This window comes from Salmo salar, chromosome 28 (genome assembly GCF_965601325.2).
Source record: "Salmo salar chromosome 28, fSalSal1, whole genome shotgun sequence".
Lineage (NCBI taxonomy): Eukaryota > Metazoa > Chordata > Actinopteri > Salmoniformes > Salmonidae > Salmo > Salmo salar.
This window is the reverse complement of record NC_138318.1, coordinates 27,170,303-27,193,994: the sequence shown is the minus strand read 5'-3', so window position 1 is coordinate 27,193,994 and position 23,692 is coordinate 27,170,303. Positions and strand designations below refer to the sequence as shown.

General features: G+C 43.9%; 1 protein-coding gene across 3 annotated transcripts in view; it reads left to right on the top strand.

Annotated features, from left to right (window-relative positions):
• LOC106589746 (proteasome activator complex subunit 4B) overlaps positions 1–23,692 on the top strand; it is an 81,244-nt gene that overhangs the window by 29,769 nt on the left and 27,783 nt on the right. For all 3 annotated transcript variants that reach the window (XM_082970539.1, XM_082970538.1, XM_082970540.1), the window contains 18 exons: positions 2,184–2,306; positions 8,089–8,181; positions 10,705–10,970; positions 11,389–11,575; positions 11,712–11,866; positions 14,547–14,697; positions 14,774–14,942; positions 15,157–15,224; positions 15,456–15,671; positions 20,296–20,453; positions 20,940–21,035; positions 21,162–21,217; positions 21,344–21,400; positions 21,905–22,059; positions 22,278–22,340; positions 22,484–22,579; positions 22,806–22,937; positions 23,200–23,409. In XM_082970539.1, coding sequence (XP_082826665.1) covers positions 2,184–2,306; positions 8,089–8,181; positions 10,705–10,970; positions 11,389–11,575; positions 11,712–11,866; positions 14,547–14,697; positions 14,774–14,942; positions 15,157–15,224; positions 15,456–15,671; positions 20,296–20,453; positions 20,940–21,035; positions 21,162–21,217; positions 21,344–21,400; positions 21,905–22,059; positions 22,278–22,340; positions 22,484–22,579; positions 22,806–22,937; positions 23,200–23,409 — 2,451 coding nt within the window. The remainder of the gene's footprint in view (positions 1–2,183; positions 2,307–8,088; positions 8,182–10,704; positions 10,971–11,388; positions 11,576–11,711; positions 11,867–14,546; positions 14,698–14,773; positions 14,943–15,156; positions 15,225–15,455; positions 15,672–20,295; positions 20,454–20,939; positions 21,036–21,161; positions 21,218–21,343; positions 21,401–21,904; positions 22,060–22,277; positions 22,341–22,483; positions 22,580–22,805; positions 22,938–23,199; positions 23,410–23,692) is intronic.

Genomic DNA, 23,692 nt, shown 5'->3' with positions numbered 1-23,692 from the left:
CAAGAGTTGTCTTGGGGGTGTGGTTTGTGGGTGTTTCTTCGGTGTGTCTTTGCCTTTCAATCACAACAAACAAGGACAGTTGCTAGCCAGTTGAGTTATTGAAAGAAAGCTGGCAACCTGCATCAAACATGTCACGTTTGCTTGATTATGAGCTAGCTAGCTAACGTTAGCTAGCAGGGATCAAACCTGTCTTCAGGTCCAACGTTAGGAATGCAAATCTTCCTCTCATGTTACACGTTAGGGAGAGGATATATATGTAGCTAATTACATCACATTATTATAGCCTAGTATCATAGTGGCATAGCCTATCAAATAATGGCATGCCTCCATGTGTTAATGGGCAAAAGGGGGCATGAATTGTTGACATAATTGTAATCCAAACCCAACCTTCATTTACCCATTGTGATGCACTAGGGTTCCATACTCTGTTTTAGACGAGACTGACTTTATGACCTAAATGATCCTATTTACACTTTGTAGTCAATTGTGACACTAGAATCAATGTTTCTGACTCATATCGATGCCACATAAGCTGTTTTATAAGGTGTAAGCTCCAGCACTGTACTGCTTAAACCTTTCCAGACCCTTCAGATCTGCAAAACATTGAAGGGGAAAGGGTCGTGGCTGCAAAGATCTTATCCCTGATAATTTGACCTGTGACCATTGGTTGTTGGTGTGCATGTTAAAGCACACCAGACATGACCAGACAGCCATTGAAAGTGATACCTGTTAGTGGCATTAACTACTGTATCACATTTCCCTGTTGATCCTCCTGGCTTGTCTTTTAGCGGGTTTGATACAGATACGTCACTGTTATCTGACTTAATTATGCCAACAGGCCCTGATCTGAAATGTGATGTAATGGAATGAATGAAAAATGATTTTGGTTTATCATTTTGAGTAGCCCCAAAAATATGAATTAAAAACAATATACAGTGCATTCGGAACGTATTCAGACCCCTTGACTTTTTCCACATTTTGTTGCGTTACAGCCGTATTCTAAAATGGATGAAAAAATAAATAAATCCTCATCAATCTACACACAATACTCCATAATGACAAAGCGAAAACAGGTTTTTAGAAATGCAAATGTATCAAAAATAAAAAACTGAAATGCTTTATTTACATTAGTATTCAGACCCTTTGCTATGAGACTCGAAATTGAGCTCAGGTGCATCCTGATTCCATTGATCATTCTTGAGATGTTTCTACAACTTGATTGGAGTCCACCTGTGGTAAATTCAATTAATTAGACATGATTTGGAAAGGCACACAGCTGTCTATGTAAGGCCCCACAGTTGACAGTGAATGTCAGAGCAAAAATCAGGCCATGAGGTCAAAGGAATTGTCCGTAGAGCTCCGAGATTCAGGATTGTGTCGAGGCACAGATCTGGGGAAGGGTACACCAAAACATTTCTGCAGCATTGAAGGTCCCCAGGAACACAGTGGCCTCCATCTTTCTTAAATGGAAGAAGTTTGGAACCACCAAGACTCTTCCTAGAGCTGGCCTCACGGCCAAACTGAGCAATTGGGGGAGAAGGGACTTGGTCAGGGAGGTGACCAAAAACCTGATGGTCACTCTTGACAGAGCTCCTCTGTGGAGATGGGAGAACCTTCCAGAAGGACAACTATCTCTGCAGCACTCCACCGAGCAGGCCTAAATGGTAGAGTGCCCAGACAGAAGCCACTCCTCAGTAAAAGGCACACGACAGCCCGCTATGAGTTTGCCAAAAGGCACCTAAAGAATCTGACCATGATTTTGCTTTGTCAATATGCAGTATTGTGTAGATTGATGAGGGGGAAAAAATGATTGAATCACTTTTAGAACAAGGCTGTAACGTAACAAAATGTGGGACAAGTCAAGAGGTCTGAATACTTTCCGAATGCACTGTATCCTGTGATCAGAATGTCATTGGCCAGCGGTTGCCAATTCCTGTCCTTGTGTACCACCATCAGTTCACATTTTTATTGTAGCCCCAGACAAGCACAACTGATTCTTGTCAACTAATCATCAGGACCTCAATGAGTTGAATCAGGCGTTTTTTGTCCGGGGATACAACAAAAATGTATGCTGTTGGGGGTACTCGAGGACTGGAGTTGGGAACCCCTGCATTGGACAACACATTCAATGAAAGAACAATAATGTATTAATCTTCACACGGATTGCTCCTTTTTGATTCCAGATCTTCACCAGAATCCTACGTAGTCTGAACCTCCCGGTGGGGACCAGTCAGATGCTGCTTCCCAGATACCTGACAAACGCCTACGACGTCGGGCACGTGGTCCTCTGGGTCTCAGCTTTACTGGTCAGTGTACACAATCTGTGTTGCCCAATCAATCCGTTTTATTTCTCCAAGTTCATTTCAGTTTTTTCATGTATGGCTGGTAGACATGAAGTAAATGTATTTTTAGAGCGGGAAAAAAATACTGTAATCATACAATGCAATACCATTAAGCCCTAGTTTATCAGAGAGGTTGGTGCTAAACTAAAGGACGGGGCTACGGCACACAGGGATATCGTAGACAACCCTGAAGCTACGGCCAAGGACAGGAACGAGTACAAGAAGTCCCGCTGTGACCTCCAGAGTCATCCTTTTGCTCATTTGATGATGTAGGAATAAGGTGGAATCATACTACAGAGGCTCTGACACCTCCCGCATGTGGCAGGGGCTACAGTCCATTACGGATTACAAAGGAAGAACCAGCTATGATCTGCCCAACGATGCCTCTACCAGATAAACTCAATGCATTTTTATGCACGCTTTGACAATGATAACATCGTGCCGGGTGTGAGGGCCACCACCGACCCATAGGACTGGGTGATCTCGCTCTCTGAAGCCGACGTAAGGTCTTTAATCAGGTCAACACCTGCAAAGCCGTGGGGCCCAACAGTATTCAAGAGCACGTTCTCCGAGCATGCGCAGAGTTGCTGGCAGGCATTTTCACAGTAATTTTCGATCTCTCCTTGTCCCAGTCTGTAATCCCCACATGCTTTAAGATAACCACCATCATCCCTGATCCCAAGAACTCTTAAGGCTTCATGCCACAATGGCTATTGGCCTGTAGCAACTTGTGGGATACATTTATACGGACAAGTGCTTTGAGGGGCTGGTTATCGCACACATTATCACCAGCATCCTAGACCCACTCCGACCCAACATCCATAGACGGTGCAATGTCAATTGCACTCCACGCTGCCCTCACCCACCTAGATAAGAGAAATACCTATGTGGGAATGCTGTTCATTGTCTACAGCTCAGCGTTCAACACCATTGTCCCCTCCAGGGTCGTCACCAAGCTTAGGACCCTGGTACTGAACACCTCCCTCTGCAACTGGATCCTGGACAACCTCTCCCTCAATGTCAGCAAGGGAAAGGATCTGATTGTGGACTACAGGAAACGAGAGGCGAGCACTTAAAAGGGTCCGCACACAGTCGTGAAGAAGGTGCGACAGCGCCTATTCCCCTTCAGGAGGTTGAAAAGGTTTGGCATGGGCCGTCAAATCCTCAAAAGGTTCTACAGCTGAACCATTGAGCGCATATAGACTGGCTGCATCACTGCTTGGTATGGCAATAGCACTGGCTTTGATCGCATAGCGCCACAGAGGGCGGTGAGGACAGCCCAATACATCACTGGGGCCGAGCTCACTGCCATCCAGGACCTCTATCTCTCTGCTTCCGCACAGCAAGCGCTACCGGTGCATCAACTCTGACACCAACAGGCTCCTGAACTGAACAGCTTCTATCCCCAAGCCATAAGACGGCTAAATAACGAACAAAATGGCTACATGGACTATCTGAATTGACACTTGCATAGTATATTTTTATTTTTGCACAGTCTATGCACACTCACAGGGCCCTACACACACACACACACACACACACACACACACACTCCATCATTAGCTCACACACAATATGCACATACATTTATACGGACACTAGACACTGCCACACCCACTCATATACAATCATCATATACGCTGCTGCTACTCTGTTTATCATATATCCTGATGCCAAGTCACCTTACCCCTATATTGTACATATCTACCTCTATCACTCCAGTATCCCTGCACACTGTAAATATGGTACTGGAACTGACCCTGTATGTAGTATGGTTACATACTTCCTCATGTGTTTTTGTTCTACATTAAGTAATTTTTAGTATTACATTGTTATTGATTACTGCATTATTGGGGTTAGAGCTTGTCAGAAAGGCATTTCACTGTACTTGTTCACGTGCCATAAAAATACTTTAACAAGACGCAATAGTACCCCTAAATAAGGTTAAGGAAAATAAACGTCCTCGCACTGTGAACAATTAAATATAATTATATATAAACTCAGCAAAAAAAGAAACGTCCTCGCACTGTTAACTGTGTTTATTTTCAGCAAACTTAACATGTGTAAATATTTGTATGAACATAAGATTCAGCAACTGAGACATAAACTGAACAAGTTCCACAGACATGTGACTAACAGAAATGGAATAATGTGTCCCTGAACAAAGGGGGGGTCAAAATCAAAAGTAACAGTCAGTATCTGGTGTGGCCACCAGCTGCATTAAGTACTGCAATGCATCTCCTCCTCATGGACTGCACCAGATTTGCCAGTTCTTGCTGTGAGATGTTACCCCAGTCTTCCACCAAGGCACCTGCACGTTCCCGGACATTTCTGGGGGGAAATGGACCAAGCCCTCACCTTCCGATCCAACAGGTCCCAGACATGCTCAATGGGATTGAGATCCGGGCTCTTCACTGTCCATGGCAGAACACTGACATTCCTGTCTTGCAGGAAATCACGCACCGAAGGACCAGTATGGCTGGTGGCATTGTCATGCTGGAGGTTCATGTCAGGATGAGCCTGCAGGAAGGGTACCACATGAGAGGAGGAGGATGTCTTCCCCGTAACGCACAGCATTGAGATTGCCTGCAATGACAACAAGCTCAGTCTGATGATGCTGTGACACACTGCCCTAGACTATGATGAACCCTCCACCTCCAAATCAATCCCGCGCCAGAGTACAGGCCTCGGTGTAACGCTCATTCCTTCGACGATAAATGCGAATCCGACCATCACCCCTGGTGAGACAAAACCGCAACTCGTCAGTGAAGAGAACTTTTTGCCAGTCCTGGCAAAATCCAGAAAAACACATGTCAAAAAAATTTATAAAATGATTTGCATTTTAATGAGGGAAATAAGTATTTGACCCCTCTGCAAAACATGACTTAGTACTTGGTGGCAAAACCCTTGTTGGCGATCACAGAGGTCAGACGTTTCTTGTAGTTGGCCACCAGGTTTGCACCCATCTCAGGAGGGATTTTGTCCCACTCTTCTTTGCAGATCTTCTCCAAGTCATTAAGGTTTCGAGGCTGGCGTTTGGCAACTCGAACCTTCAGCTCCCTCCACAGATTTTCTATGGGATTAAGGTCTGGAGACTGGCTAGGCCACTCCAGGACCTTAATGTGCTTCTTCTTGAGCCACTCCTTTGTTGCCTTGGCCGTGTGTTTTGGGTCATTGTCATGCTGGAATACCCATCCACGACCCATTTTCAATGCCCTGGCTGAGGGAAGGATGTTCTCACCCAAGGTTTGACGGTACATGGCCCTGTCCATCGTCCCTTTGATGCGGTGAAGTTGTCCTGTCCCCTTAGCAGAAAAACGCCCCCAAAGCATAATGTTTCCACCTCCATGTTTGACGGTGGAGATTGTGTTCTTGGGGTCATAGGCAGCATTCCTCCTCCTCCAAACACAGCGAGTTTAGTTGATGTCAAAGAGCTCCATTTTGGTCTCATCTGACCACAACACTTTCACCCAGTTGTCCTCTGAAGTCATTCAGATGTTCATTGGCAAACATCAGACGGGCATGTATATGTGCTTTCTTGAGCAGGGGGACCTTGCGGGCGCTGCAGGATTTCAGTCCTTCACGGCGTAGTGTGGTACCAATTGTTTTCTTGGCGACTATGGTCCCAGCTGCCTTGATGTCATTGACAAGATCCCGTGTAGTTCTGGGCTGATTCCTCACCGTTCTCATGATCATTGCAACTCCACGAGGTGAGATCTTGCATGGAGCCCCAGGTCGAGAGATATTGACAGTTCTTTTGTGTTTCTTCCATTTGCGAATAATCGCACCAAATGTTGTCACCTTCTCACCAAGCTACTTGGCGATGATCTTGTTGCCCATTCCAGCCTTTTTTAGGTCTACAAACTTGTCCCTGACATCCTTGGAGAGCTCTTTGGTCTTGGCCATGGTGGAGAGTTTGGAATCTGATTGATTGCTTCTGTGGACATGTCTTTTTTACAGTTAACCTCTCTAGGGTATGTGGGACGAAATCGTCCCACCTACTCAACAGCCAGTGGAATCCCGTGGCGCATTATTCAAATACCATAGAAATGCTATTACTTCAATTTCTCAAACATATGACTATTTTACACCATTTTAAAGACAAGACTCTCGTTAATCTAACCACACTGTCCGATTTCAAAAAGGCTTTACAACGAAAGCAAAACATTAGATTATGTCAGCAGAGTACCCAGCCAGAAATAATCAGACACCCATTTTTCAAGCTAGCATATGTCACATAAACCCAAACCACAGCTAAATGCAGCACTAACCTTTGATCTTCATCAGATGACAATACTAGGACATTATGTTATACAATACATGCATGTTTTGTTCAATCAAGTTCATATTTATATCAAAAACCAGCTTTTTACATTAGCATGTGACGTTCAGAACTAGCATACCCACCGCAAACTTCCGGTGAATTTACTAAATTACTCACGATAAACGTTCACAAAAAACATAACAATTATTTTAAGAATTATAGATACAGAACTCCTTTATGCAATCGCTATGTCCGATTTTAAAATAGATTTTCGGCAAAAGCACATTTTGCAATATTCTGAGTAGATAGCCCAGCCATTACGGGCTAGCTATTTAGACACCCAAGTTTGGCCCTCACCAAACTCCGATTTACTCTTAGAAAAATGTGATTACCTTTGCTGTTCTTCGTCAGAATGCACTCCCAGGACTTCTACTTCAATAACAAATGTTGGTTTGGTTCAAAATAATCCATAGTTATGTTCAAATATCCTCTGTTTTGTTCGTGCATTCAAGACACTATCCGAAGGGTGACGCGCCCGACGCGTTTCGTGACAAAAAAAAATCTAAATATTCCATTACCGTACTTCGAAGCATGTAAACCGTCGTTTAAAATCAACTTTTATACGATTTTTCTCGTAAAAAAGCGATATTCCGACCGGGAAACCCTGTTTTAGTTCAAAGACGAAAAAATAAAAACATGGTGTCGCCTCGTGCACGCGCCTCAGTCTCATTGTTCTCTGATCGACCATTATCCAAATGCGCTAGTGTTTTTCAGCCAGGGCCTGCAAAGACATCATTCACCGGTTTGCCGCCTTCTGAGAGCCTATGGGAGCCGTAGGAAGTGTCACGTTACAGCAGAGATCCTCAGTTTTCAATAAAGAGAGTGTATAAGCCCAAGAAATGGTCAGACAGGCCGCTTCCTGTAAGGAATCTTCTCAGGTTTTTGCCTGCCATATGAGTTCTGTTATACTCACAGACACCATTGAAACAGTTTTAGAAACTTTAGTGTGTTTTCTATCCAAAGCCAATAATTATATGCATATTCTAGTTTCTGGGCAGTAGTAATAACCAGATTAAATCGGGTACGTTTTTTTATCCGGCCGTGCAAATTCTGCCCCCTACCCTAGAGAGGTTAACAAGCTGCGGTTAGGAGCACTCCCTTTAAGAGTGTGCTCCTAATCTCAGCTCTTTACCTGTATAAAAGACACCTGGGAGCCAGAAATCTTTATGATTGAGAGGGGGCCAAATACTTATTTCCCTCATTAAAATGCAAATCAATTTATAACATTTCTGACATGCGTTTTTCTGGATTTTTTTGTTCTGGCTCTCACTGTTCAAATAAACCTACCATTAAAATTATAGACTGATCATTTCTTTGTCAGTGGGCAAACGTACAAAATCAGCATGATCAAATACTTTTTTCCCCCACTGTATATATTTATTTATTTATTTTAATGTTAAGCATCTGTTTCTGTGATTGCAGGGAGGCCCCAGTAAGCAAGCCCAGGCACAGCTCAGTGGCCTTTTCAACAGCATCACATCTTTCTTCCACCCATCCAACCATGGACGCTGGCTGGTGAGTCACTGGAACTCTCACTTCCTGTGGATGTCTTCTTTGGAAGGCTCAGGATCTGGTAGTACTGCTAGTTCAGAAATAACACCCTGATGACATATGAGAGAGAGGCAGCAACCAGCCGTGCTATAAAAGGTTAACCTGATACCGGGGGCACACACCATTCTGTTCTAGGAACATCCCCCCCTCCGTCATCAGACCAGAGCCTCTGGCTACAGGCAGTGTCTTCAGTCATACACAAATGTTTATTTATGGGTGAGGGACATAGACCTGGGTTCAGATAGCATTACATATACTAAACCTGGGCTCGATTGAGCATGTCTGACGCAATAGAATGCTCGTAACAGTGCACACCCTGCTCGTTTGGCACTCCAGCTAAAGTGAAAGATTTCAAATAGTTTTTGAACCCAGGTCTGGAGGGAGAGTTGTTTGTGACCCCGTTTTGTTGCTGGGAAACCCGAGCAACTCGTGAGATTCTCTCCTGACCCGTCAGATGTTGAAGTTTTATTGCAATTAGGTGAATGTGTACAGACAACCTGACGTTCTTGGGACCTGTGTCCAATTTGAGGGCACTATGTGTCCTGGCTTGGCAAAAGTTGTATTGTGTAATGTAATGGTCATCACTGAAGTGACATAGAAAGACACAGGGTTTGTTTAGGATTAATAAAATGACTTTGGCCTGACATTTGACATTCCGTCAGCCACTTAGGGAGCTGGATCTTTGACAGACATTCCAGATCTTAGTCCGTCAGTCTTTATATAGAGATAAAACTGTGCACAATCTAAGGCCATGCTGTCCTGACTGGTTATTGGTTCTAAGGCCATGCTGTCCTGACTAGGGCTGTTATGGTGACCGTATTCCCGCCACACCGGCGGTCATGTAGCATGAAGGCAGTCAAATTCCATGTGACCGTTTAGTCACGGTAATTAGGCTTCTCCACGCTCTGATGCTGCTGATGGTCATTAGTAGCCTACCAAACTTGCTAACTGCCTGGTACTCAGCACTCTATTGTCCCTCTAATCACTCTGACATCAATGCAAATGTATTCGATAATCTAATCAAACGCTTCATGAGTGCCCATGAGCTCATGTTGCCAACATTTCTATAGGCTATGCAATTGCATGAAAAAACAGAGTGATGGCCTTTATTAAAAAGAGGTTCAGCTTTCTATAGGCTAGGCCTACTATATTTATTTCTCAACTTTCCTAATATTAAGCACATTGCTTGTCTTTACAACAGGAGTATAGCCTACCTGGCTGGCATGAAAATAAACCACAGGGAAAAGTGTCCTTCATTCACTATTTAATTGCATAGATGACATGTATTTTTTCCCGCTGCCCCTGTTTCGAGACAGGTGCATGATAATGGTCCATTCTAAATCAAACCAAATTTCACACATGTATTATTTAGTATATGTAAAGACCAGATTAAATCAGGAATAGTCTGATGGGTGACAATATTAGCCTATCACTTGTGAATTATATATTATCACTTGTGAATGATGCCCAGCATAAGAAACAATGCCTTTTTTTTGCAACTTTTTCTAATCATAGTCGCACACCTCATGTAGCTTTGCCCGTACGCCTATATGTTTTAGTAAGGTTTGCATCACAACTTAAGTGGCCAAATATCTTAAAATTAAGCATATTAAGCTGCTTTACTTTTTACCTTTATTTAACTATAAGCAGCACGTGAGTTTCAAGTTTGGGGAAGATAATTTTCACCATAAAAATGCACATTTATAATAAAAGCATTACATGCATAATCGCATTCGTGGTCACTTTTGATGATGGTGTTTTCCCGCTAATGGAACATTTGCTCTTATAGCCTACTGCTCTGTGCACATCGCATCCCACAACTCTCCCAGGCTATGTTTGGAATATTTGTGTCTCGGACAGAATATAATAGGTAAACCTTTTGTACTATGGGGGATAGTAGATTGACATGGACTAGTGCTTTTGCTGTTTCTTAGGCCTACTCATCTTGTTGGCTAACGAAAAAAGTAAATGTGGACAGTTCTTCAAATATCTTCAATATGCACGTCTGAATTGGATAAGGATGCGCGCAGTTGCTTCCCTGATGTGTCGGTCTTCACTTGTAGCCTGTGAGAAAGACCCGATCACGTGATGGAGCGCACTGCACTCTCGGAGAAGGGCATAACGGCCACTGGACGCAAAAGGCATGGATTTGTTTAGGGTGCATTACGGCCACATGGGATGCCGCCGTGAAATTCTAGGCATTATCAAGTACTTGTCAAATTAAACATAAAGAAATAGGTATTCCTATGTTAACTGCTCAACACAGAATAGCCACATGTGCACACTCCCTCAAATCATTTGGAGAAAATATCCTTTCTATTTTATTCAGCTTTGTTCAATTGTATTCTTCATACTATAAAATAATGCCACGGAATTCCACGGTGTCTGTCTTTATGTCCTCCCACCGGTCTCTCAACCAGTGTGTCTCTAACCCTGTCTGTCACTGTCTTTATGTCCTCACACTTGTCTCTGTCTTTCTATTCCCAGATGAAGTTGATGAAGCTGCTGCAGCGCCTCCCGGCCAGTGTGGTGCGGCGGCTCCACCGGGAGCGCTACCGGAAACCCACGTGGCTCACGCCGGTACCGGACAGCCACAAGATGACAGAGGCGGACATCACGGCGTTCGTGGAGAGTATGATGCAGCCTGTGCTGCTGGCCATGTTCAGTAAGACGGGTAGTCTGGACGCTGCTCAGGCCCTGCAGAACCTGGCCCTCATGAGGCCTGAACTCGTCATACCACCAGTGCTGGAGAAGTGAGTCAAATCAAACAGTCTGTCTGATTAGTGGATGGGCAGTGTTTCCTCTTTCATTGTATAGATGGGGCGGGCCCCACAACATCTGTTGTCCCCCAATGCCTAAAGCCTTCAACCCTTTAGTTTATTTCTATTTAACTTTAGACTCCCTGAATATTAAATCGGGACTTGTGTGCTCTGCCTGGAAAATAGGCTAATCTATGGGAAACACTGGGTAGAGGTTACAGAGGGAAGAATTGGAATTGGGTTCTGTATTCCAAGAGGCAGATTAACTAAAGTTCTAAGGCAAATGCCACAAAAACAGTAAACAAAGCTATTTGTCTTAGGGCTGGGCAATATAGCCAAAATATCATATCACAATATTTTTGGCAGTATTTGACATTATGTTTCTCAATTCTGTCTTGTCCTCTCTTTATAGAACCTACCCTGCTATGGAGACACTGACAGAGCCCCACCAACTGACTGCCACACTGAGCTGTATGATCGGTGTGGCTCGCAGCCTGGTGTCTGGGGGCCAGCGCTTCCCCGAGGGCCCCACACACATGATGCCCCTCCTCATGCGGGCCCTTCCCGGGGTCGACCCCAACGACTTCAGCAAGTGCATGGTGGGTAATGGAGTTCAGGGGAAGAAGAAGCTCTCGTAGGCCTACACTGGGTTATCTTGGGTACAGAGATTGTCATCAATTTGGAAGTGTGTGTGTGTGTTGCAGGTCTAACTTTTGCTCTCCCTCCTTTCTGTAGATAACATTCCAATTCATTGCTACGTTTGCGACTCTTGTGCCTTTGGTGGACTGTTCATCTGCTGTTCATGAAAGGAGCGACCTGACAGAGGTGGAGAGAGAGCTGTGCTCAGCCTCTGCAGAGTTTGAGGACTTTGTTCTTCAGTTCATGGACAGGTATGAGTATGGAGAACGAAGTCAATGTACACAATATATACAAAAGTATGTGGACACCCCTTCAAATGAGTGGATTTGGTTATTTCAGCTTCACCCATTGCTGACAGTTGTATAAAATCGAGCACACAGCCATGCAATCACCATAGACAAACATTGGCAGTAGAATGGCATACTGAAGAGCTCGGTGACTTTCAACGTGGCACCGTCATAGGATGCCACCTTTGTAACAAGTCAGTTGGTCAAATTTCTGCCCTACAAGAGCTGCCCCGGTCAACTGGTAAGTGCTGTTATTGTAAAGTGGAAACGTCTAGGAGCAACAACGGCTCAGCCACGAAGTGGTAGGCCACACAAGCTCACAGAACGGGACCGCGAGGGTTGAAGCGCGTACAAATCTTCTGTCCTCTGTTGCAACCCTCACTACTGAGTTCCAAACTGCCTCTGGAAGCAACGTCAGCTTCATGAAGCTCCCAACTGTTCATCTGGAGCGTCATGAAATGGGTTTCCATGGCCGTGCAGCCGCACACAAGTCTAAGATCACAATGCCAAGAGTCGGCTAGAGTTGTGTAAAGTTCACCGCCATTAGACTCTGGAGCAGTGGAAACGCGTTCTCTGGAGTGATGAATCACACTTCACCATCTGGCAGTCCAACGGACAAATCTGGGTTTGGCGGATGCCAGGAGAGGGCTACCTGCCCCAATGCATAGTGCTTACTGTAAAGTTTGGTGGCGAAGGAATAATGGTCTGGGACTGTTTTTCATAGTTTGGGCTAGGCCCCTTCCAGTGAAGGGAAATCTTATCGCTACAGCATACAATGACATTCTAGACGAATTTGTGCTTCCAACTTTGTGGCAACAGTTTGGGGAAGGCCCTTTCTTGTTTCAGCATGACAAGGCCCCTGTGCACAAAGCGAGGTCCGTGCAGAAATGGTTTGTCGAGATTGGTGTAGAAGAACTTGACAGGCCGACAGAGTCCTGACTAGAGGTCGACCGATTATTCGGCATTTCAAGATTATTCGATTTCACGTTTTCATAACAATCGGTATTTTTGGACACCGATTATGGCCGATTACATTGCACTCCACGAGGAGACTGCGTGGCAGGCTGACCACCTGTTACGCAAGTACAGCAAGGAGCCAAAGTAAGTTGCTAGCTAGCATTAAACTTATCTTATAAAAAACAATCAATCTTAACATAATCACTAGTTAACTACACATGGTTGATGATATTTCTAGTTTAACTAGCTTGTCCTGCATTGCTAATAATCAATGCGGTGCCTGTTAATTTATCATCGAATCACAGCCTACTTCGTCAATTGTCTTTGCACCAATGTGCCTAACCATAAACCTCAATGCCTGCCTGCCTTATATTTTTTTGAACCTGCATATTTAGTGAAAATAAATTAATGTTAGCAGGCAATATTAACTAGGGAAATTGTGTCACTTTGCGTTCTGTGCAAGCAGAGTCAGGGTATATGTAGCAGTTTGGGCCTCCTGGCTCGTTGCGAACTGTGTGAAGACCATTTCTTCCTAACAAAGACCGTAATTAATTCGTCAGAATTTTACATAATTATGACATAACATTATAGGTTGTGCAATGTAACAGCAATATTTAGACTTAGGGAAGCCACCCGTTAGATAAAATACGGAACGGTGCTGTATTTCACTGAAAGAATAAACGTTTTGTTTTCGAAATGATAGTTTCCGGATTTGATCATATTAATGACCTAAAGCTCATATTTCTGTGTTTTATTATTTTATAATTAAGTCTATGATTTGATATTTGATAGAGCAGTCTGACTGAGGTAGGCAGCAGCAGGCTCGTAAGCATTCATTCAAACAGCACTTTCCTGCGTTTGCCAGCAGCTCTTTGCAATGCTTCAAGCACAGCGCTGTTTGACTTCAAGTCTATCAACTCCTGAGATTAGGCTAGCAATACTATAGTGCCTATAAGAACATCCAATAGTCAAAGGTATATGAAATACAAATGGTATAGAGAAAGAGAGAGTCCTATAATAACTACAACCGAAAACTTCTTACCTGGGAATATTGAAGACTCATGTGAAAATGAACCACCAGCTTTCGAATGTTCTCATGTTCTGAGCAAGGAACTTAAATGTTAGCTTTTTTACATGGCACATATTGCACTTTTACTTTCTTCTCAAACTGTGTGTTTGCATGATTTAAACCAAATTGAACATGTTTCATTATTTGAGACTAAATATATTTTTTTCAATGTATTATATTAAGTTAAAATAAGTGTTCATTATATATAATCAACACTTTTGTTTTAACTTAATATAATATATTGAAAAAAATCTACTCTGTCCACTCTTCTGGGAATGCTTTCCACTAGATGTTGGAACATTGCTGCAGCGACTTGTGTCCATTCAGCCACAAGAGCATTAGTGAGGTCAGGCACTGATTTTGGACGATTAGGCCTGGCTCACAGCCTGCATTCCAATTGATTCCAAAGGTGTTTGCGGGATTGAGGTCAGGACTAGAGTCTGTAATAGCAGTGAATTTGGGACCAACTCCATAATAATGCCCATGATTTTGGAATGAGAGGTTTGATGAGCAGGTGGCCACATACTGTTGGTCATGTATGTAGCCTATGTATGTGTGCATGTCATCAGTGGAACAGTATAGCAGTTCTAAACTGTGTCTGTGTTTGTCTCTGTCCAGGTGTTTTGCCCTGATAGACAGCAGTACTCTAGAGCAGACCAGAGAGGAGACAGAGACAGAGAAGATGACCCATCTGGAGAGCCTGGTTGAGCTGGGACTATCTTCTACCTTCAGCACCATCCTCACACAGTGCTCCATAGACATCTTCAAGGTAGGACTCACTCACTCACTCATTCACTCATTCACTCACTCACACTCAACCGTTTGTTTCTCCTGGCTGTACTCAGGTGGCTCTGGAGAAGGTCTTCAACTTTGCCACCACCAACATCTTTGAGACTCGTGTGGCTGGCAGGATGGTGGCTGACATGTGCAGAGCAGCCTCCAAGTGTCACCCGGCACAGTCTCTGAAGCTTTTTGTTCCCCACTGCTGCAATGCCATAAACCAGATCGCTGTCAGTAAGTATTCACTAAGTAGGAAGTGTGTTCTGTTTGTGTGCAGGGCTATAAATCCAAATCTTGATTTGATCAAGATGATGCTGTGTTTTGATTTGCTATGGAGGGCTTAGAGTTGGAGAAGTGGGAATCATTGGGTCCTTGTTCTGAGTTGGCCTCAGAGTATCTCACTATCTCTGTCATGTTATTGTTCTTGATGATGATGATGATTTTCCAGATGAAGAGGTGTTGAGTGAGGAGGAACTGGATAAGGAGTTACTATGGAACCTTCAGCTACTGTCAGAGGTGAGATCATCATCCTGCATTCATACCGACTGGACTGAGAGTTCCCTTCACCTGTCAGTACACACAGGAAAACATTTTTGAAATGCGGGAGTTACTAACCTAATGTTGTCTGATAAGAAAGCTTATTTTTGTTTTCTGTAGCAAAATATATATATATATCTTTTTTTTTGTGCCCTAATGAACAGAACACAGGTGGCGTCTGTATTTTCTCTCCTAACCTTGTTCTCCCAGGTGACTCGTGTGGACGGGGACAAGATCCTCCCCTACAGCACCCAGCTGGTTCAGATCCTGCAGCTGACCCTCCATCTGAAGTGTAAACAGGGCTACACCCTGGCCTGTAACCTGCTGCATCATATCCTGAGGTCTACAGCCCTCATCTACCCCACAGAGTACTGCAGTGTACCAGGAGGCTTTCAGCAGCCCACACAAGACTACCTGCCCATCAAGGTATGTACAGTATAGGGTTAAGTACAGGGTTAGGGTTAGTGGTACATGCAGGGCTGGTGTTAGGGGTAACACATCTATCTACCCCACAGAGTACTGCAGTGTACCAGGTGACTTTCAACAGCCCATATAGGACTACCTACTCATCAAGGTATCAAGTTCAAAACTTTAGTTTTATATTTTTTCAGATTCCTGCCTGCCAAATTTCTGCTACATATTCTTTGGTAGGAATATATTTTTATAACCCAGAAGACCCCAAAAAATGGTGATTATCGAGCACTTCTGTCCATTTCTACATTTACATTACATTTTAGTCATTTCAGACACTCTTATCCAGAGCGACTTACAGTAGTGAATGCATACATTTCATACATTTTTTTCTTTTCTTTTTTTTTTCTCGTACATTTCTATCACAAATGGTGTTATTTTATAACTTTTTACATTATCTTCTTGATTGGTCTTATCATTTATCAGTCACTCTGGACCTTTGGAAAGAAAGTGTGCCAAAGGAACCAGACCAGACTAGTAGAGTGGTCCAGGGCATAACATGCCTCTGCCCTGTTAACTCTCTATTTCTCCCCCCTCCCTTCCTCATTTACCTCCTCAGCCCTCCCCCTGTCCACTTAGTCAGTGAGAAGGGTCCATAGAGATGGATAGAGGACACCTATCTTTGCCCATAGGAAGTCCAATGGTGAAATCCCAGCCCACACTAAAAGGCCTTTGTGGCAAGTGCACCCTCTATCCATCTCTATGGAAGGGCCTGGAGTGTGATCCTATTATGTCTTAGGTAGAGACATAACCTTTCTCCCCGAAGTGGGCACTTGTTCACTTCCCTTCATGGATTTGAAAGGAAATACCTGGTATATGGAAACTCACTTCAGGCCATGCCTTTTAACAATCCAATGCTTTAAAATGTGTGTGGAGTAGTGAACGACCATTCACTTCAGGACGAAGGAGTGATTATTGGGACGCACCCCAGGGCAGCTTGTTGGCTAGCTCAATGGATTAAAGCCTGTATGGCACTAGATGCCAAATAAGGTGTCTTGCCTGCTGTTCTTAGAATTGATGTCACGACTACAAGACAAGCGCGTGTGTGTTTTGTATGTCTCTGTGTGTGTGTTATTTGCGTGCATGTCAATGACTATATATGAATGAACAAAACCATTGATCATGTGACACCATTCATTTCTATGTGAAGACTCAATAGTGCTTTTAGGCCAAATGAAGTTGGTTAAGATGGCATCTCATGGAGACACAACATGCGCAGTTTGAGCAACTCCAGGAAGTGATGTTGCAGGCTCGCTCAGTGCTGCCCCCTTTCATTGAGTAAATGCGTCAGCATGCTTCAGTTTGGCTAACCAAAGTCGGCTTGGCGACCCGAACGAGTGCTCGCATACTCCCTTAAAAGACATTCGCTTGAAAAACAAGAAAAAAGCGTCAATAGTACTGTTTGTCCAGTATACACTTCCTCAAAATAGTCTGAATTAATCTAAGATGACTCAAGAAATCTGTCATTGATTTCAACGTTTTTGCCGAGGAGATTTTAGTCGTACATCTAACTAAGATGTTTGGTGCAGTATTTCTAAATAACAAAATGTGCATGAAAACGAGTCTTCTCTTGTTGAACGACAACAAAGACCTTACTGAAGAATCCCAACTGTTGACCAATCACCGACTTGGGCTTGCCTCAAGACAAAATGTGTAGCCGAACAACTGGGGAAAAAAACAAACAAGAACTTTACGTGTCGTCATAATATATGCACAAACTGTTTCGGCTGGGAAGCATGCGGATGCCTTAACTCCAATTGAAAGCTGACCAGTGTACTGCAGGCTGCCTGACATTAGCAACTCAATTATCTTACATTTTTAAATAATGCTGTGGGGAGTTCACATAGGTCCTTTTATTAACATTTGGCATAGGTCCTTTATAAACATATGGTGTAAGGCTACATAGGTCAAGACATGATTATAATACATTGATAGCCATGACTTAGTGGACCAGGCACCACTGAGATTATATTATGTGGTTTGAATAGACATGTTCTCTTTACAGTCCACAATCCACATGACCATAGTTAACCTCTTTGATTGTGTACAGTGCATTCAGAAAGTATACAGACCCCTTGACTTTTTCCACATTTTGTTACGTTACAGCCTTATTCTAACATTGGACATTTTTTTATTTAATCAATCTACACAACATACCCCATAATGACAAAGCGAAAACAGAAATTGTTGCACATTTATAAAATATAGAAAACAGCAATACCTTATTTACATGTATTCAGACTCTTTGCTATGAGGCTCATTGAGCTCAGGTGTATCCTGTTTTCATTCATCATCCTTGAGATGTTTCTACAACTTGATTGGAGTCCACCTGTGGTAACTTCAATTGATTAGATATGATTTGGAAAGGCACACACCTGTCTATATGAGGTCCCACAGTTGACAGTGCATGTCAGAGCAAAAACCAAGCCATGAGGTCGAAAGAATTGTCCGTAGAGCTCCGAGACAGGATTGTGTCGAGGCACTGATCTGGGGAAGGGTACCAAAACATTTCTGCAACACTGACGGTCCCCAGGAACACAGTGGCCTCCATTTTTAAATGGAAGAAGTTTGGAACCACCAAGACTCTTCCTAGAGCTGGCCTCACGGCCAAACTGAGCAATCGGTGGAGAAGGGACTTGGTCAGGGAGGTGGACCAGAACCCGATGATCACTCGATAGAGCTCCAGACTTCCTCTGTGGAGATGGGAGAACCTTCCAGAAGGACAACCATCTCTGCAGCACTCCACCAAGCAGGCCTTTATGATAGTGTGGCCGGATGGAAGCCGTGACAAGCGGGCACATGACAGCCCGCTTGGGGTTTGCCAAAAGGCACCTAAAGGACTCCCAGACCACGAGAAACAAGATTCTCTGGTCTGATGAAACCAAGATTGAACTCTTTGGCCTGAATGCCAAGCCTCATGACTGGAGGAAACCTGGCACCATCCCTACGGTGAAGCATGGTGGTGGCAGCATCATGCTGTGGGGATGTTTTTCAGTGGCAGGGACTGGGAGACTAGTCAGGGTCAAGGAAAATATGAACGGAGCAAAGTACAGAGATCATTGATGAAAACCTGCACATAAACAGCAAGCTGCTCTTTTTCGGATATTCTGGCCTGCACACCCGAATAGACCCTGCTCATGTTAGCAGCGCCATCATACCCCTGCCCAGGACATTTTGAAATATCCAGCCCATTATCCTCTATGCTGCCCAGTATTTTATGTTGAAGCTCAGCTGCTGATGTGTCAGCAGTCTTCAGAAATCCCAAAAACGACACTGATGGTCAGATCTGTGGCGACATTATTTGCATCCCTTGTCACTCTCACATAGCGATAAACTTGGCTTAACTGGTCTACTTTGGATACATCTGTTGTGGTGTCCGTAATAATAATAATAATAATAATTAAAAAAATGGGGCTTCCTGCATTTCTCCCTGAATGTCACTCGCTCGGCTAAGATATAAATCGGCTCATTTTGGATTTGAGGACTGAGATAGTTAAAGTTCTTTCAGAACTGGGTTGTAAAATGACAGCAGTTCAATTATACTGAGAAAATTCCCATTGTTGGCCTGCTCCAGCTTTTCACAGTGCCATCTGAACGCCGAATTACATGACGTAAGTATGGGAGTTACATTAAATCAAAATCAAATCAAATGTATTTATATAGCCCTTCGTACATCAGCTGATATCTCAAAGTGCTGTACAGAAACCCAGCCTAAAACCCCAAACAGCAAGCAATGCATGTGAAAGAAGCACGGTGGCTAGGAAAAACTCCCTAGGAAAAACTCCCTAACTATGCGCTCCAACACCTGTCGCCAGAAATTTGCTGCGTTACTCACATTACTCGACTTTCTCTTTTTGCAGCCGTTGTCTCTTGATAGCTAGCTCAACTATTGCTTTGAACGATGACAGAAACAACAACAATCCCATAATGCATTTCATTATCTTAACATGGTTTTGAATAATATGATTTATTTAGCAAATTCATTTGATTTATTATCAATACACAAAAATATCATGCTGACTTACATAGTGGCAAAAAAACATTTTGTTGGTGATCATTTATCATATAGCCTACTTTAAAGAAAGATCTTCTCGTCAAATCGTATACGAGATGGACCTGCGTCAACAATTAATACTTGGGCATGGTGGGGCGGTATTCAAATTACATAGGGGGCCGTGGCTCCACAGATCTGGGCCCGGTATGGTGTGACTGCACCGGCTGAAGCTACGCCACTGGCCACGCCCAATGCCTACAACCCAAACAATGTTTTTTTTGGGGGGGGGACAAAACATACTGATGCTGATTATACTGTTTTACTGCAAAGAAATTAATAAGTATAATTTCACAAATTTCCATCCAAAAGAGAAATGGTCTAATACATTGTTACAATAACACATCATGAGAATGGCCGCAAGTGTTCAGATTAGCATGAGATTAGTTTGTTTCATCATCATTTATTGAATATTGGTTATCGATGGAATTATTGACCGATGTATCAGTAAAAGGACAATATCGCCCACCACCTAAGCCCCTTTTTGATCCAGAATAAAGCCATGTTTCTCTCCCTCTGTCTCTCCAGGATTGGGGTCGTCCGGGGGACCTATGGAACCTGAACATCCAGTGGCACGTCCCCAGAGTGGAGGAGACCAGCTTTGTGTTCTACGTTCTAGACCTGATTCTACAGCCAGAGCTGCTCCGACTGCAGAGATACGCCCAGGGGGAACGGGACATGACCAGGTGAGGGATAAACTAACTAAAAGACAGTGAGAAAAGGTTCCTATTCATCTGTTATCAAACAGAAGGAAACAGACAAACACAGAAGGACTACATAAACTTTCCCAATTAGAGAAACAAGTTTTACCAGGTTGAAGACACATTAAACAGTGTGCCAGCGACAGGTAAAGTCTGGAGTAGAAAGGTGGAGGTGCTAGGATAGGATACTGTACATCCAAGAATAAGCTAACCTTTTTATGCTCTTCTGAACCAGAAGCAGGAACACCATTTTAAAACAAGCCCGGGTCTCTACTACACCACTACTTCAGTAATGCACACAGTAGCAAAAACGTTTTGCAATGGACAAGTGAGCTATTGTCCTGAAATGTTTAGCTGCTACCTCCATTTCAAAACGTTTTCGCCCTGCTGAACACAACCCTGTTCTGCTCTATAATGTGTAGTCAGTGTTATGTGGACCCTGCCTGTAACTGTCTTAATTCTGTTTTTCAGGGATGACGTCCTACAGAGTTTGTCCATTGTACAGCACTGCCTTCTGGGAGCAGGTAGCCTGTTGCCCCTGCTGCAAGGAGAGCCCATCCCTGAACTGTGAGTAGGACACATTTCATTTGCGAACAAGCTTAATCAATAAACATGTATTTATAAAGTCATTTTTTTGTCACAAAGTGTTTTACCAACAGTGTGTTTTAACTTTGAAACCTCTTTCTCCATCAGGGTGACTAGCATGGTGAATCTGGGGGAGACTAACCTCTTCACAGGGATGGCCGACGGTAGGGAGAATTACAGTTAGCTGTGCTCTGATTTTCTTTGTGTGGGCAGTCATATTGGGACTGGGATGTGTTCATAGTGTGGCTAGCCAGAGTTCTAATGCCTCAACTCTCTCTCCCTCCCTGCAGATGTGTCCAGAGAGAACTACAGAAACGTTATCTGCAGAGTGATGAGGCAGCTGCTACGTGAGTACTGTCCGCTTCCGTCCTGCCGCTGTAACCACAACCCCACCTAACATTACATTCACATCCTCTCTGCCTCTGTAACAACACCACACCCAAGAACAAACCCTTGTCCCCTCCTGTTTTTGTAACCACAGCACAACCTCACACCCAACATCAAACTACAGCCACCCAAACAACTGTTGTTATACTGTGTGGCACTTATCACATCTACCTTCCAGATACTGTGTCCTGTCATCGACTGCGGTATTATCATTCTCTTGTCCAATGTACACAGAAGTCCAATGGAAACTTGTCTTCTGCTGTACTTGGTTTTTCTGCACATGTCCAGATCTAACACAGAAAGTGTAAACCTATCCAGATCATTTCCCTTCCTATAAGTGTAATGTTTTTTGAAATTGCTTTGTGCCCACCACCTTATGACGCTCTTCACATATTAAGATTGAATAAACCTTCTCTAAAACATATCCAGATCATGTATTGGTTTGTTCTGTTTTATTTCCTCAGATCACATTCTGGAGCACTCAGAGGACGACACCAAGTCTCTGTTCTCCATCATCAAGATCATCAGTGACCTGCTGCACTTCAAAGGCTCCCACAAACAAGAGTTTGACTCTCGCTGGAAGAGCTTCAACCTGGTCAAGAAGTCCATGGAGAACAGGGTGAGAGAGATGGCTAGAACACCATACTGGAGCCATGGCTGAGGTTGTGGTGGAGCTCCCAAATGAAGTTGTATTTCTCGAGTGAATGAATGCTGGTCATTCACAGCACCCACATACTTATCTGACATATCTTTTGTAAGAGTTGAGTTTTGCATTTTTTATTGATTCTGGTGCTGACCCGTAATCACTTACTCATTTGTCTTCTAATATACCTACAGCTTCACGGCAGGAAGCAGCACATCCGAGCCCTGCTAATCGACAGAGTCATGCTACAGCACGAGGTAGGGTCTCTCTCCCTCCTCTCTTCTCTTCTCTCTCTGCCCTCTCTCTGTTCTGTCCATTCTCATGTGTCTGCTGCTGTCATGGAAGAATGTGTGTGTTTACCCCAGGTTGTAACCTAGCTGCTGTGTTTTGTGTTGTCCAGCTGCGTAAGCTAACAGTGGAAGGGTGTGAGTACAGGAGTATCCACCAGGAACTGATGCGGGATCTGCTGCGGCTCTCTACCAGCACCTACAGTCAGGTTAGCTCAGTTCACTACCACACATGTTTGTTTTAGTAGCTCCAGCAGGTAAACAAAACATTACTGTGGTGAGAGAGATGTTTTATCAATTTTGGCTTCTTTTCCTTGATTCCTCTCTCCTCGCCACCTCAACACATTCATCTCCTCTGTTTTTTGAGGAGGCGGCGAGGAGACGGGATGCAAGGCATCAAACATTTGAGGGTATGTACCTTGTGTGTCCCTCCAGGTGCGTAGCCGGGCTCAGAGTGTGCTGTTCACAGCTCTGGGGACCTATAACTTCTGCTGCAGGGACCTGATCCCCCGTGTGCTGGAGTTCCTGGAGCCAGACCGCTCCGACGTCACACAGCAGCAATTCAAAGTACGACTGGCCTGTCTCTGTCCTGTCTCCCTCTTATCTTGACCACAAACACTCCCCTACCTCATCCACACACACATACACATGGTCTAGGCTGGTTATTGCAGATTGATTATTGATATTAATTGATCAATCGATTGACTGACTGACTAAATGACTGACTGACTGGATGGTGTAAATCGAGAAATGGAATATAACTTTGAGTCCTCATATTCGCCATCCTTCATTATTTTCCTCATCCTCCCCCTGTCTCTTCTCTCTCCAGGGTGCCTTGTACTGTCTCTTGGGGAACCACAGTGGGGTGTGCCTGGCCAACCTGCACGACTGGGACTGCATCACCCTGACCTGGCCTGCCATCGTCCGCTCAGGACTCAGCTCAGCTATGTCCCTGGAGAAGCCCTCCATCGTCCGCCTGTTTGACGACCTCGCTGACAAGGTCCACCGCCAATACGAGACCATTGGCATCGACTTTGCTGTAAGATACCCTTCCTGCTTTTCCACTGGTGGAAATTGTCATTGCTACCATCTGGTTGTGAATGGTTTGTAATGACGTAATTTCAACTTGATCTGATTGTAAACTGAAAGTAAGGATGACATTTCAATCAACTTAGCCCGCTGGCTTTACTCTCAACTCTTTATTTTTTATTTTTTTTCAATGAATGACAAAATGTATATACTATTGCCTGTTCGGCGTATAGAAGTACAGTGTGACATAAGCCTTCGAGAGTAAAGCTTTGTGACTGAATAGGCCTCAAACA